The sequence below is a fragment of the Camelus ferus genome, chromosome 19 (genome assembly GCF_009834535.1).
Source record: "Camelus ferus isolate YT-003-E chromosome 19, BCGSAC_Cfer_1.0, whole genome shotgun sequence".
In the NCBI taxonomy this organism is placed as follows: Eukaryota; Metazoa; Chordata; class Mammalia; order Artiodactyla; family Camelidae; genus Camelus; species Camelus ferus.
This window is the reverse complement of record NC_045714.1, coordinates 19,720,688-19,732,786: the sequence shown is the minus strand read 5'-3', so window position 1 is coordinate 19,732,786 and position 12,099 is coordinate 19,720,688. Positions and strand designations below refer to the sequence as shown.

Sequence of the window (12,099 nt, the reverse complement as noted above, 5' to 3'; positions counted from 1 at the left end):
CAGACCATAGCCCAGTGGCAGAAAGCTGGGTACCAGGACATGCCTGAGTACGAAAACTTCAAGCACCTTCTGCAGGCGCCACTGGATGATGCTCAAGAAATTCTGCAAGCGCGCTTCCCGATGCCACGTTACATCAACACGGAGCACGGAGGCAGTCAGGTGAGCCAGCCCAACTCCAGCTCTGATGCTCTGTTGGTTTTGTGCTGCATTTTTACGGCTCTAAATCCCAACAGCGTGGTTAATGTTTAATGTGGTAATGTCAATTGACATGCAAGTAGACTTCCAAATAATGACTTCTTTTTAAATGACTGGTCAAAATATGTTGGTGTAAAAGAAGAGGATTGCCAAAATAAAATACATGTTATGTTCCGGGAACCTAACAAATGGAGAATCGTTGGGGTTAGACTAAAGAAATGGGTTTCTACGTGTAAAAAATTCCTAATTTAACAAAAGAAATGCAAAATTTTTTTCTATAACACTAATATTAACACCACTTTTAATCCCTGCCCTTTTTTTTTTTTAAAGGCTCGATTCCTTCTGTCCAAAGTGAACCCATCTCAGACGCACAATAACCTGTATGCTTGGGGACAGGTAAGTAATTGGTGTTTGGGCAGGAGGCCAGGCTATTTTTTTTTAAAAAAAACTGAATAATACAGTAATCCCCCCCCTTATCCACATTTTCACTTCATAAGGTTTCAGTTACCCGAGGTCAGCTGTGGTCAGAAAATTCCAGAAATAAATAATTCATAAGTTTTGAATTGAGCGCCATTCTGAGCAGCATGTTGAAATACCACACCTTCCTGCTTCATCCTAAATTATCAGTTGGTCCAGTGCATCCGTGCTGAAAATGCTACCTGCCCGTTAGTGCCTGTATTGGAGAACCATAGTGTACATCAGGGTCTGCACCATTTATGGTTTCAGGCATCCCCTGGGGTCTTAGAGCCTGTCCCCTGTGGATAAGGGGGGATTACTGCAAAGGCTGGGTGCTCTGCCTGGGTTCCCTTCCATGACATAGCATCATATGACAGGTTCAGGCCAGGGGACAGCACACTGTTTGGCTCTCCTTGTGGACAGCAGCATCGCCTCAAGTCCCCGGCTTTCTCTCTCCCAGGATCCAAGCTCAGATGCCTACCCCTGCTCTCCACTGGTTCTGCCTCCTCTTCGCCTTTCTGCTCCTGCTTCCTTCCTTACCTAATTATCCCCAGCATCTGTGTCTCCCTCTGATGAGTCTTTTCTTTCATCTTTTCTTGTAACATTTTTTGGAGGTAATTGTACATTGATATGCAGTTGTTAGAAGTAATATAGAGAGATTCCCCTATACCCTTTACCCAGTTTCTCCCAGTGGTAATATCTTGTAGAACTGTGATGGTAACACACGATCATAACCAGGATGCTGGTGTTGATAAGGTCGAGACAGGAATTTCCATCACCACAGGGATCTCTCATGTTGCCCTTTTATAGTCACACTCTCTTCCCTCCTGCCTCCAGCCCTTCCTTAACACCTGGCAACTCCTCTCCTGTCTTCCGTAATTTTGTCATTTAAAAGGTTACATATATGAAAGCACATGGTGCGTAACCTGTTGGGATTGGCTCTTTCCCTCAGCATACTTACCTAGAGATTCAGCCAGGGTGTTGGATGTGTAAGTGATTAGTTCCTTTTTGTTTGCCAAGTAGTATTCCATGTTATCACTGGACTGCTGTTTATTTAATCATTCACCCATCAGAGGACATTTGGATTGTCAACAGTTTCTGGCCATTAGGAATAAAGCTGCTGTAAACATTCTTGTACAGGTTTCCTGTGGCCATAAGTCTTCATTTCTCTGAGATAAATGCCTGGAAATTCATTCGTTCAGTTGTGTGATAGTTGCGTAGTTAGTTTTTAAGAAACTGCTACACTGGTTTCCAGAGTGACTGTACCCTTTTGTATCTCCACTAGCAGTGTGATTCATCCAGTCTCTCTGCATCCTTGCCAGTATAAAGTCCCCGTGAGAGCTGTTCTTTGACTCTTGGATTGTTCAGAGTGTCGCTTAGTATCTGGAGATTTTCTTGTTTAATGATTTCTATTTTGAGTCCATTAAGGTTGGAGAATACACCTGTGTGATTTCAATTTTTAAAAATTTGTTGAAGTTTGTTTTGTGGCCCAGGGTAAGTTCTGTCTTGGCATGTGTTGCATGGTTACTTAATGGGTGTTCTGCCGTTTCTGGATAGAGTGTTGTACACGTGTCGGTAAGGGTCTGTCAGTTGATGATGATGTTGAGTTCTTACACATCCCTGCTGATTATCTGTGTCCTTCTCTCAGTTTTTGAGAGAGGATCTTGAGGTTTCCACCTCTTGATGGTAAGTTTCTCTTTTGAGTTCTATCACTTTTTGTTCACATATTTTTCAGCTCTGTTGTTTGTTGCACACACACTTAAGATTGCTGTGTCTTCTTGGTAAACTGAATCTTTTATCATTATATAATGTCTCCTTCTGTTTTGTAATTTTAAAAAAATATTAAATAGCTTATGTTTATCTGTGGGTGTTTCATATGTATATTTCTTAATGCTGAGAATCACAAATATCTGTGTGGAAAGCTTCACCAGCCTGATTACAGTGGATGTGCAGTTAGATTGAGGAATGTGCACTCAGAGCTTGTGAGCACTAGCCCGGTTGAGTCTGGGTGATGCATGTGGCTTTCTCGGGATGTTGCTATTTACATCTGTTAGTGGCCCTTCTTGATGGCCGGCTCCCCAATGAGGTGGTGCAGCAGCCTGAGGATGAGGGACCAAGGCTGCAGATGTGGCGGGCTCCACTAGGCAGGGCCAGGAATGCTTAGCCGGTGGGCTTACGTGTTTGGGCAGTGAACGGTGGGGGAGGGAAGTGGGGGAGACTGAATGGAACGGGGAATAAAAGAATGGAAAACGTTACTTATCGAGGTATGGGAAAAGAGACAGGCAGACGTGAAAAACTGCAGCTGTAGCTGGGGCACGAGTGAATAGGAAAGAAATGGAACCAGTGAATAAACAAGTAGGATTGACTAGTTCTCATGTAGAGAGGGGTTAAAAGTGGAGAGGGCAGTGAGGGTGTCTCCCCCGCCTTTTAAGTCAGTATCATTTAGTTGTGTGGTTGGCCAGATGCTGCCAGACAGTGGGCAGAGATTTACATGTATCATAGCGCAGCAAGAGGTTAGTTACTTGCATCCTTTGGTTTTCTAGTGTTGGGAGAGAGCAGCAAAAGATGCTCTCAAGGAGGCAGTGTTGAGCTACAGTAAATTCTTGCAGAAATGAAAGATAGTTGAAGCAAGCCAGTGAAGAATGTGGCTACTGTTCCTATCAAATGCTAGAGGTCAGTAAAAGGACCCAGGATTACAAAAGTTGTACAGTCCATGAGAGGTGGTCCTCTTTCTTCTCTCTTATGTGCTAAAGGCTTCTTGGAAAGAGTCTCACAAAAGATGGCACTAGTGTCTTAGTAGACAGGGTAGTAAGCTAGGAAATCCTGGATTTAGTTCCCAGTGCTGTGGGATTCTTCCACAGGCATCCTGAGTGCATTTAGACTTTTGATTTTTCCATCTTTGAACTGATTTCTCTGGTAATTTTGATTGCACTCGTGTCTACTTTATCTGGTATTTATAAAGCCCACACTTCCCTTTATTCTTCTTACTTATTAGCAAAAACATTAATGTTTGGGTGATATATCTTCCATCCTTTAACTTTCAGCCTGCTCTGTCTTTATGTTTGCGGTCACAGTTCTTAACCTGCTCTGCTAAACTCATGATAAATTTGTGTGTTTGGACCATTTGCATTTGATGTAATTACTGATATGTTGGGGCTTAAGTCTACTATTTTCTTTTTCGTTTTCTCTGCTTTTCAGTTCTTTCTTTCCTTTTCCCTTCCTTCCTGTGGCTTACTTGAACATTTCTTACAGTTCCGCTGTAGCTTATTCATAGTGTTGTTTGAGTAGATCTCTTTGGGTAGCATTTTTTGTCAGTTACTCGTGGCTGCTCTGGATGCTAGAGCGTTACATTCCATTATGTGTGCATAGCTTATCAAACTTACCCCCAGCCTTATGTCCCTTACTCTCTCCCATTTATAATGTAATAAAGTATTTCCTGTACCTGCATCAGACATTGTTAGTTTTTCTTCAACCACCAAGCATGATTTATAAATCTAAGAGGAGCTGGAAAACCTATTATATTTGTCCATAGTTTTGCTTACTATGTTCTTTATTCCTCAATATTCCAAGATTCCTTCTTTTATCACTGCCTGTCTGTTTAGAGATTGTTCTTTAGCGATTCTTTTAGGGGTAGGTCTGCTGGTGATAGACTCTGGTGACGGTCCTTTCTCTCAGGTAGCTGAAAAATAACGATGTAAGTTTCCTCTGGCTGCTTTCAAGATCCTTTTCTTTGTTGTTAGTTTTCAGTAGTTTAAATGCCATGCATTTCTGTGTGGATCTCTCTGGGTTTTTCCTCTTTAGAACTTGTCCAGCTTACTGATTCTATGTATGTATGTATGTCTCTTGCCAAAGGTGGATGGTCTTCTTTCATTATTTCCTAGAATGTATTTTCAGCCTGCCTGGATTTTTCTTTCTTTTTGGGACGCCAGTGACGCAGATGTTAGGTCCTTTATGGTTCCACACCCTGTGGCCCTAACGTTGTTTGCCGTCGATTTTCTTTCTGTTCCTCAGTTGGGTAATTTCTGTTATTTTATCTTCCAGTTCCCTGATTCTTTTCTCTGTTCCCCTTCTGCTGTTGAGTTCATACACTGAGCTTTCTGTATGTTACTGTGATTTTTAGGTATAAAATGTTCATTTGGTTTTTCTTTATGTCTTTCATGTCTTTGCTATGGCTTTGTATTTTCGTTTGTTTCATGTCTGTTCCTAATAACTCACTGAAGCATGGCTGCTTAAAGTCCTTGCCAGATAATCTGACACTGTTGTCAACTTGATGTTAGCACCTGTTGACTGTGCTTTTTTTTTTTTTCATTCATGTTGAGATTTTGGCTCTTGATACAACAAGTGATTTTTTTAAATTGAAACATGGACGTTTTCCTATTTATTATGAGACCCTGGATCCATTTAAACCTGCTGTTGTAGCTGGCTTTTGTCACACTGCTCTGGCAGGGAAGTTACATTGTTTCATTACTGCCAAGTGAAGGCAGGGGTTCAGGTTGTCCACTAGCCTCCACTGACACCTGATGTGGAGGGCAGTTTCTTGTTACCGCTGGGTGGGGGTGGGAGTCCTAGCCCCCCCGCAGGGTCTCTGACTGCGGTGGAGACGGCCTTGTTACTGCTGGGTGGGGGTGAAAGTGCGCTCTCCCCGCTGGGCCTCCTCTGACACCACCCCAGTGGGCTGGCGACGGACATCTTGTTACTGCCAGGTCGGGGTGGAAGTCCAGGCTCTGGTCTCTACTGACCCCACGGGGGGTAGGGAGACTTCGCACTGGCCACTGGGGATGAAGTTCCTGGTTCCATACTGGCCTTTTCCAGCACCACCCTGCTGGGATTGCCGGGTCCCTCAGTACTGCCGTGTGAGAGTGTAAGTCTAAGCTGGCTTTGTTTGGGACCACAGTTTTTCCCGTCGTCTTTGACTGTAGTGCGTGGTTATTATCTAATATTTTTCTGTCTCGCTAGGCTGCCCTGGTCTTTTGGCTAGAGAGACTGGGCTCTTTTTGTTGTAGTTTTTGTCTTTGCTCAAAGACTGTTGTCAGCTTTTTCAGCTCCAGGTCTGGCAAGCATGAGGCAAAAAGGAACCCCAAGGAACCTGCCATTGTGTTGTTTCTTTCATCCCAGGGTCCCTAGTTAGTCTGTTCTCTTTTCTCCACCTTTCAGAGTTTCCTTATGACAGATAAACAACAAGGTCCTACTGTAGAGCACAGGGAACTATATTCAAGGTCTTGTAGTAACCTATCATGAAAAAGAATATATGTATGTTCATGTATGGCTGAAACATGATGCTGTACACCAGAAATTGACACAGCATTATAAACTGACTGTACTTCAACTTAAAAAAAAAAAGAAAAAGTTAACCCCTCTAAAAAGAAAAAAAGTCTCTTTATGTTTTTTATATAAATTGGGTTTTTAGTTGTAATTAGTTGAAGGAAAAAGGAAAAATACACTTACTCCTTCTTCCCAGAGAAATCCTCTTATAAAATTTTAATCAAGCTTATATTTGTCTAATTATAACAGTAGTAGTTTCTTTTTTAGAAGAATTGTATATGTAAAAAAATACTAAGAAAGAAAATTTAAATCACCTAGAATGCCACTATTTAGAGTTAAGTACTTCTGACTTCTTTCTTATTAATATAAAAGGTATACATCATATCTGTGTGTGTATTTTTTTTTAACAAATTGGAATCTTACTAGAAATCGAGGTTTCTATTAAAAATTTTTTCCTTTGGCATTAATTTAAAACATAAGCATTTCCTGATAGTGCAGATATCCACCTGCTTAGTGGAGATGCTGATTCACTCACTGGGAATACGCTGTTATCAAGCGTCTCTTGCAAGCAGAACGTTTAAGAGCATCAGGCTAGGTGCCAGCAGAGCTGTGGGCAACACGAGAGACATGTGTGGGCCTCCAGCAGCTTGTGCCTGCTGGGGAGCCAGACTGGGATGAGCCATGAGAACTGCACAGCGGGTAAAGCAGGCAGGCGGATGCTCAAAGCCATCTGGAGTGGCAGGGATGGGCTGCTCTGAGCAGATCAGGGAGGGTTTTGTGAGGAAACTGCTCGATTTGAAAGGATTAGCTAGCCAGAGGGTGGGGGTGGCAGGAGTATTCTTGATGGAGGGGACAGCACTTGCTAATTTTCTAAGGGGTAACAGTCTTCAGTAATTCATGAATTCTAACCAGCATTTTAAACCAGATACCTGCCAGTACACCTTTTTCATTAAATTTCAGGAAACGGGAGCACCCATCCTAACTGATGACGTCAGTCTGCAGGTGTTCATGGATCATTTGAAGAAACTTGGCTGTCTCCAGCGCCTGCTGAGGGCGGATGTGAGCAGCAGGCGGAAGAAAGCCCTGTCAGTCTTGTGTTCACGGTGGTCTATACCGGCTTAGCATTCCTTTTACTCTTCTCATGGGTTTTAATAAATAATCAAAGGTTGTTGTGTAACTCTTCAGATTTTAATTTATTTGTTTTCCTTGTGTCCTTTACACCGTAAAATCCGTATAAGGTCACAAACCTTTTGGTGCTTGTGGATGTTTGTATCTTTTTGTACCCTAACTTTCAGAGTCTATATAAAATCCAAGGAAGGAAATAATAAAAATCAATGGAAATAGGAAAACAAACGCTCACGATGGTGGCACCGGGAAGCGACCGGCCGCTGGGCTTAAAGCAGGAGTGATGGCCTGAGTGGTGGGGAAGCCTTGACGAGCGCCTGTAGACGTGAGTGCGACAACTCGCGCGGTCTTGGGAGCGAAGCGCTCGGGGTCTGCGAGCCACCAGGCTCCTGAGGTGTACGGTGTTATCTGCGACCCGTGCTGGCCCCGCGGCCCCCGGAGCGCTGAGCCCTCCGCCCGGAGGCGCAGCTGGCCGGCCCCAGGCACCGGCCTCTGTAATGACAGCCACGAGCCACTCTCTTGTTGCAACTTCACAGATTGCTAGAGGCAATGGAAACTGATCTCAGTTCCCAAGACAGAAAGGACCTGGACAAATTCATTAAGTTTTTTGCCCTCGTCACTGCCCAAGTGGTTGTCCAGCCTCGAGTGGGCGAGATTCGTACTCATTCATCTTCATCACCAGCGGGCTCAGATTGGTTCAATCTAGCAATCAGAGACATCCCAGAGGTTACACATGAAGCAAAAAAGGCGCTGGCAGGGCAGCTGCTGCCGTCGGGAGATCTGTGTGTGTGGAGATCTTGCTCAAGACTTCCGAGGGAGATTCTGTGGAGCTAGAAATTTGGTGTCTAGAAATGAATGAAAAGTGTGATAAAGAATTCAGAGGTTCCTATGCAGTGTCCAGCAGACTGTCGTTGCTGCTGAAGTCTCTCCTTGCTGTAACCAGGGTGGCATCAGCTTACAGACTCTCCAGAAAGCAAGGGCACGAATGTGTCATGCTGTGCAGGATATATTCTGGGGAAGTTCAGGTGAATGGCTTAGGAGAATGTTTCCAGACTGTTCGCGTTGGGACAGTGGGCACCTCTGTGGGCACCATAACTCTTTCTTGTGCTTACAGAATTAACTTGGCATTCACGTCCACCAGGCACTTTGAGAGGCCCCCACCCATCATGGGGACTATCACTGGTCACTCTGTGGCCGTCCCTATCCCGGCCCCTCGCCCACGCACTCCTGCAGTTACAGAGCCACCAGTGAGGACCCTGCAGTAACACATCCTTCTGCAGAAGGTTCTCAAGAAGTGTGTACCACCTCTTTTTCCACCTCCCCTCCATCCCAGCTAATGGTTCCCAGGAAGGAAGATGAAGTACCCCTTGCTCCCGACCAGCCTGCCCATGGTACCCAAGCTGACCAGGAGAAGTTGGCAACCTGCACCCCTTTTGATGGGGCCCACTGTGCTGCCATGCCTTCCAGCGGCAAGGATGCTGAAACTATCAAACAGCGGTGAGGGATGGGCCTCCCCCCAACGACATCTTGGAGACAATCTTAGTCCGGAAAGTGGGGGCTTTTGTCAACAAACCCATCAACCAGGTGACCCTGACCAGTTTGGACATACCCTTTGCCATGTTTGCTCCTAAGAATTTGGAGCTGGAGGATGCCGATCGCATGGTGAATCCTCCAGATTCCCCAGGGACTGCATCTCCTCTCCAGGGCAGCCTACTTTGATGGCTCTGGGCGGGGCAGCAGTGGCAAGACCAGGACGACTTTGTTATGATTGACTTCAAACCGGGTTCTTCCAAAGATGACATTCTTCCAATGGACTTGGGGACCTTCTATCATGAATATCAAGACCCCTCTCAGCTGAGCAGCCTCTCCGTAGATATCGGGACACAGTCCATGGCTAAGGGCTTGGACTCACTCCCAGAGAAGCTGGCTGTGCACGAGAAGGACGTCTGGGAATTTGGTGCCTTTGTAGAAACCCTGCAGTAAAAGTTGGTGTCCTCGGGTACCAGCAGCATCCCCTTTTTGTGGTCCCAGGAGACAGAGCCTCCCACTCATAAGCTGCTCGCATCCCTCCTCCTTCTCCAAGCCAGGTGGGAGGGAGGCTGGTTTCCCTCACAGTGACCCCGAAGTCCTTGCTCGTGCACCTCCTGGAGACTCATGGCAGCAGTGAAGGCCAGTGATAACATTTAAGAGGACTCACCCTTTGGCCTCCTTCAACAGGGTGGGCCCTCTACTTACACCGCCCTGGGCGACTGCTTCACAAAGGCTGTCAATCTGCTCCTCCTGCCAGCCCCCTGCCCTGGGTTTGCCCTGCAGCTGGCCCCTCGCCATCAGCCATTTGACATTCCAGCTGGTGGCCCAGGGACTGGTGTGGAGGCTGAAAGAGGAAGGAGACAGTGCGGGGGGGAGGGAGGGAGGGAGGAAGGGCCCCTTTAGGTCTTCCTTTTCTCCTTTGGTTCTGGTATCTTCTTTCCCTCTCTCTCTTTCTCCCTCTGCCCCGTGCCTGTATTTTTGGCAATATGGCAGGCCTCCTGCCCAAGGTGGTGGGAACTCTAAAGCCAGCCACTCCCACCCTGAAGGCTGTGCCAGCCCGTCCCGAGCAGCCCTGGTGGCTGCCTGTGCTCGGCTACATAGAAACAGAATCCTGAGTCTCTGGGATTCTGTCACTGGAGGCACAGCAAAGGTCCTCTCTCTCCTCCCTCCCCCGATGCTGCTCCTCGGTTACAGAACACGGTAAATATTTATTACTTTCACAGAAATCAGATATTTTATAGAGAAAACAGGTTTGAGGTTAGACGCTTTCACCTGGGGAAGGTGGGGGGCCTCTTCCTGGGGCAGCCCCTCCTCCCGTGGAGGTTCCTCAGATTCGGGGACCTTGCTTCCCATATATGTATATATACGTAAGGTGGGATCCAAGAACGGGGCTGGCTGAGGGGGCAGAACCTCCCAGAATCGCACCTGAGCTGACAGCGGGCTCTGCCCTGGACACGTCCGTGTTCCCGGTGAGAGCCTGGAATCCCTCCCAGCCTCCGCGTGTGACTGATGCCGCTCTGGCCGCCCAGGAAGCCTTGGGTGTGGCATGTGATGACCCCTCAGAGGTGTGCCACGTGTAGTGCTAAAGGGGCATTGTGTGTGTCCCGCTGTGGCCCCAGGGAAGGCCAGACAGGCCCCTCCTCTTGGGCCTCTTGTTCCTGTTTCTCGGGTTACAGGCCTTTTCCTCCCCCCGCCTGGGCCTGGCCACCACCTTTAACCCCAGGGTCTGTACGCTGCCCTGAGGTTTACTGTTTGGGTTGGTTTCTTGTTGAGAAACCAGAGCTGAGCGTACATTTGATTTAACCCATCAGGTATTGTTACTTGCAAGTCAAGGGCCTAGCCTCACACACTGACCATCTGCTCCTCGCAGCCTAACTGGCGGTCGCAGCCAAGGAAAACCAGGTCCCCCACCTCCTCCCGGCCCACCTGGGGTCTTCCCCAGGAGCAGCTGCTCTACAGCACAGCAGCTGGCCCCCAACTGCTTGTTAGGAAATGCATGTGACATTGTTCCCACCTACGAGGCTGATCTCTGCGGGCGGGGGTCTGCTTTGATGCTGTCTCGGTTAGGCTGAGCCCTACCTCGCATATTCTGCTGCCACAAAGAAGTGTTCCCAGGAGTGGTGTCCAACTGACCGTCCTGTCTTTGGGCCAGAGCACACCATGGCCTGCTAATCCAATCCAGGTTTATGCCCAAGGCCCCAGCACTAGAAGAGTGAAGGTCCTGGTAAGTTACTGATTACCCCCCACCCCTATCTCACCCCAATATCTCAGCCACTGCCCTCCTTCCAAGGCCATGTGTGAAAAGGCCTGTTGGCCCTTTTCCTCTTTGACTCCTAATTGTTGGCCTCCGCAGGCAGCAGCCTTTCTTCAGGACCCTGTCAGTAAAAGGCCAGGGAGGCTGAGCCCTGACTTCTGTGCTGAGCCTGGGAGGAGCAGAGCAACTGTCAAGGCCGGCCCTTGCCCCTCAGCCCTGTACAATGAAAGGTATGAGCCCGAGACTGACTCCCACAGCGCCCCCAGAACAGGGCTGGGACCACCATCTCTGTCCAGGTGGGGAGCCCCTCCCCTTCCTCCAGCCTACTTTATTTGGAAATATGGAGCTATACTTTACAATGTATTCAAGAGATTTCCAATAAATTTTTTTTCTGTAAGAAAAAAATCAATGGAAATAGAGACTGAAAAGACAATAGAAAAGATCAAGGAAACTAAGAACTGATTCTTTGAGAAGATAAGCAAAATTGACAAACCTTTAGCTAGACTCACTAAGAAAAAAGGCTCAAATAAAATCAGAAACAAAAGGGAAGAAATTTACAGTAAATACCACAGAAATACAAAGGATTAAAAGAGACTACCAGGACTGGCTATATGACAACAAATTGGACAACCTAGGAGAGCTGGGTAAATAGTTAGATTGATAAGTCTTCCAAATAAGAATCATGAAGAAATTGAAAATCTGAATAGACCAATGACTAGTAAGGAGATTAAAACAAAGCAGCAATCAAAAAGCTCCCAAAAAACAGAACCAGACGGCTTCACTGCTGAATTATAGAAAACATTTAAAGAAGAATTAATACCAATCTTTCCCAAACTCTTTAAAAATATCGAACAGGAGTGAACACTTCCTAACTGATTCCATGAGGCTAGCTTACCCTGATACCAAAACCAGACAAGGACAACACACAAAAAGAAAAATATAGAACATAGACCAGCCTCTCTGATGATACAAAAATCCTCAATGAAATATTAGCAAACTAAATACTACAATGTTTTGTTTTGTTTTTTAAATCATATACCATGATCAAGTGGGGTTTATCCCAGGACTGCAAGGATGGTTTGACATCCAGAGATCAATCAGCACATTACACCACGTCAACAAAATAAAGAATAAAAACCATATGATCATCTCAATAGATGGATAAAAAGCACTTGACAAGATTCAATATCCAGTTAGGATCAAAACTAAAATGGGTATAGAAGGAACATATCTCAACATATATGACAAACCCACAGCTAACACCATCCTCAGTGGTG

The 12,099-nt window shown here is 46.2% G+C and overlaps 1 protein-coding gene and 1 pseudogene across 1 annotated transcript in view; both read left to right on the top strand.

The window, feature by feature from the left end:
• SEC23B (SEC23 homolog B, COPII coat complex component) overlaps nucleotides 1-7,095 on the top strand; it is a 35,485-nt gene extending 28,390 nt beyond the window's left edge. The window contains 3 exon segments of the mRNA XM_006182833.3: nucleotides 4-159; nucleotides 526-591; nucleotides 6,874-7,095. Coding sequence (XP_006182895.2) covers nucleotides 4-159; nucleotides 526-591; nucleotides 6,874-7,035 — 384 coding nt within the window. The 3' untranslated portion in view covers nucleotides 7,036-7,095.
• Nucleotides 7,096-7,587: 492 nt separating this feature from the next.
• Nucleotides 7,588-9,153, top strand: LOC102521400 (annotated as a pseudogene).
• Nucleotides 9,154-12,099: the final 2,946 nt, after the last annotated feature.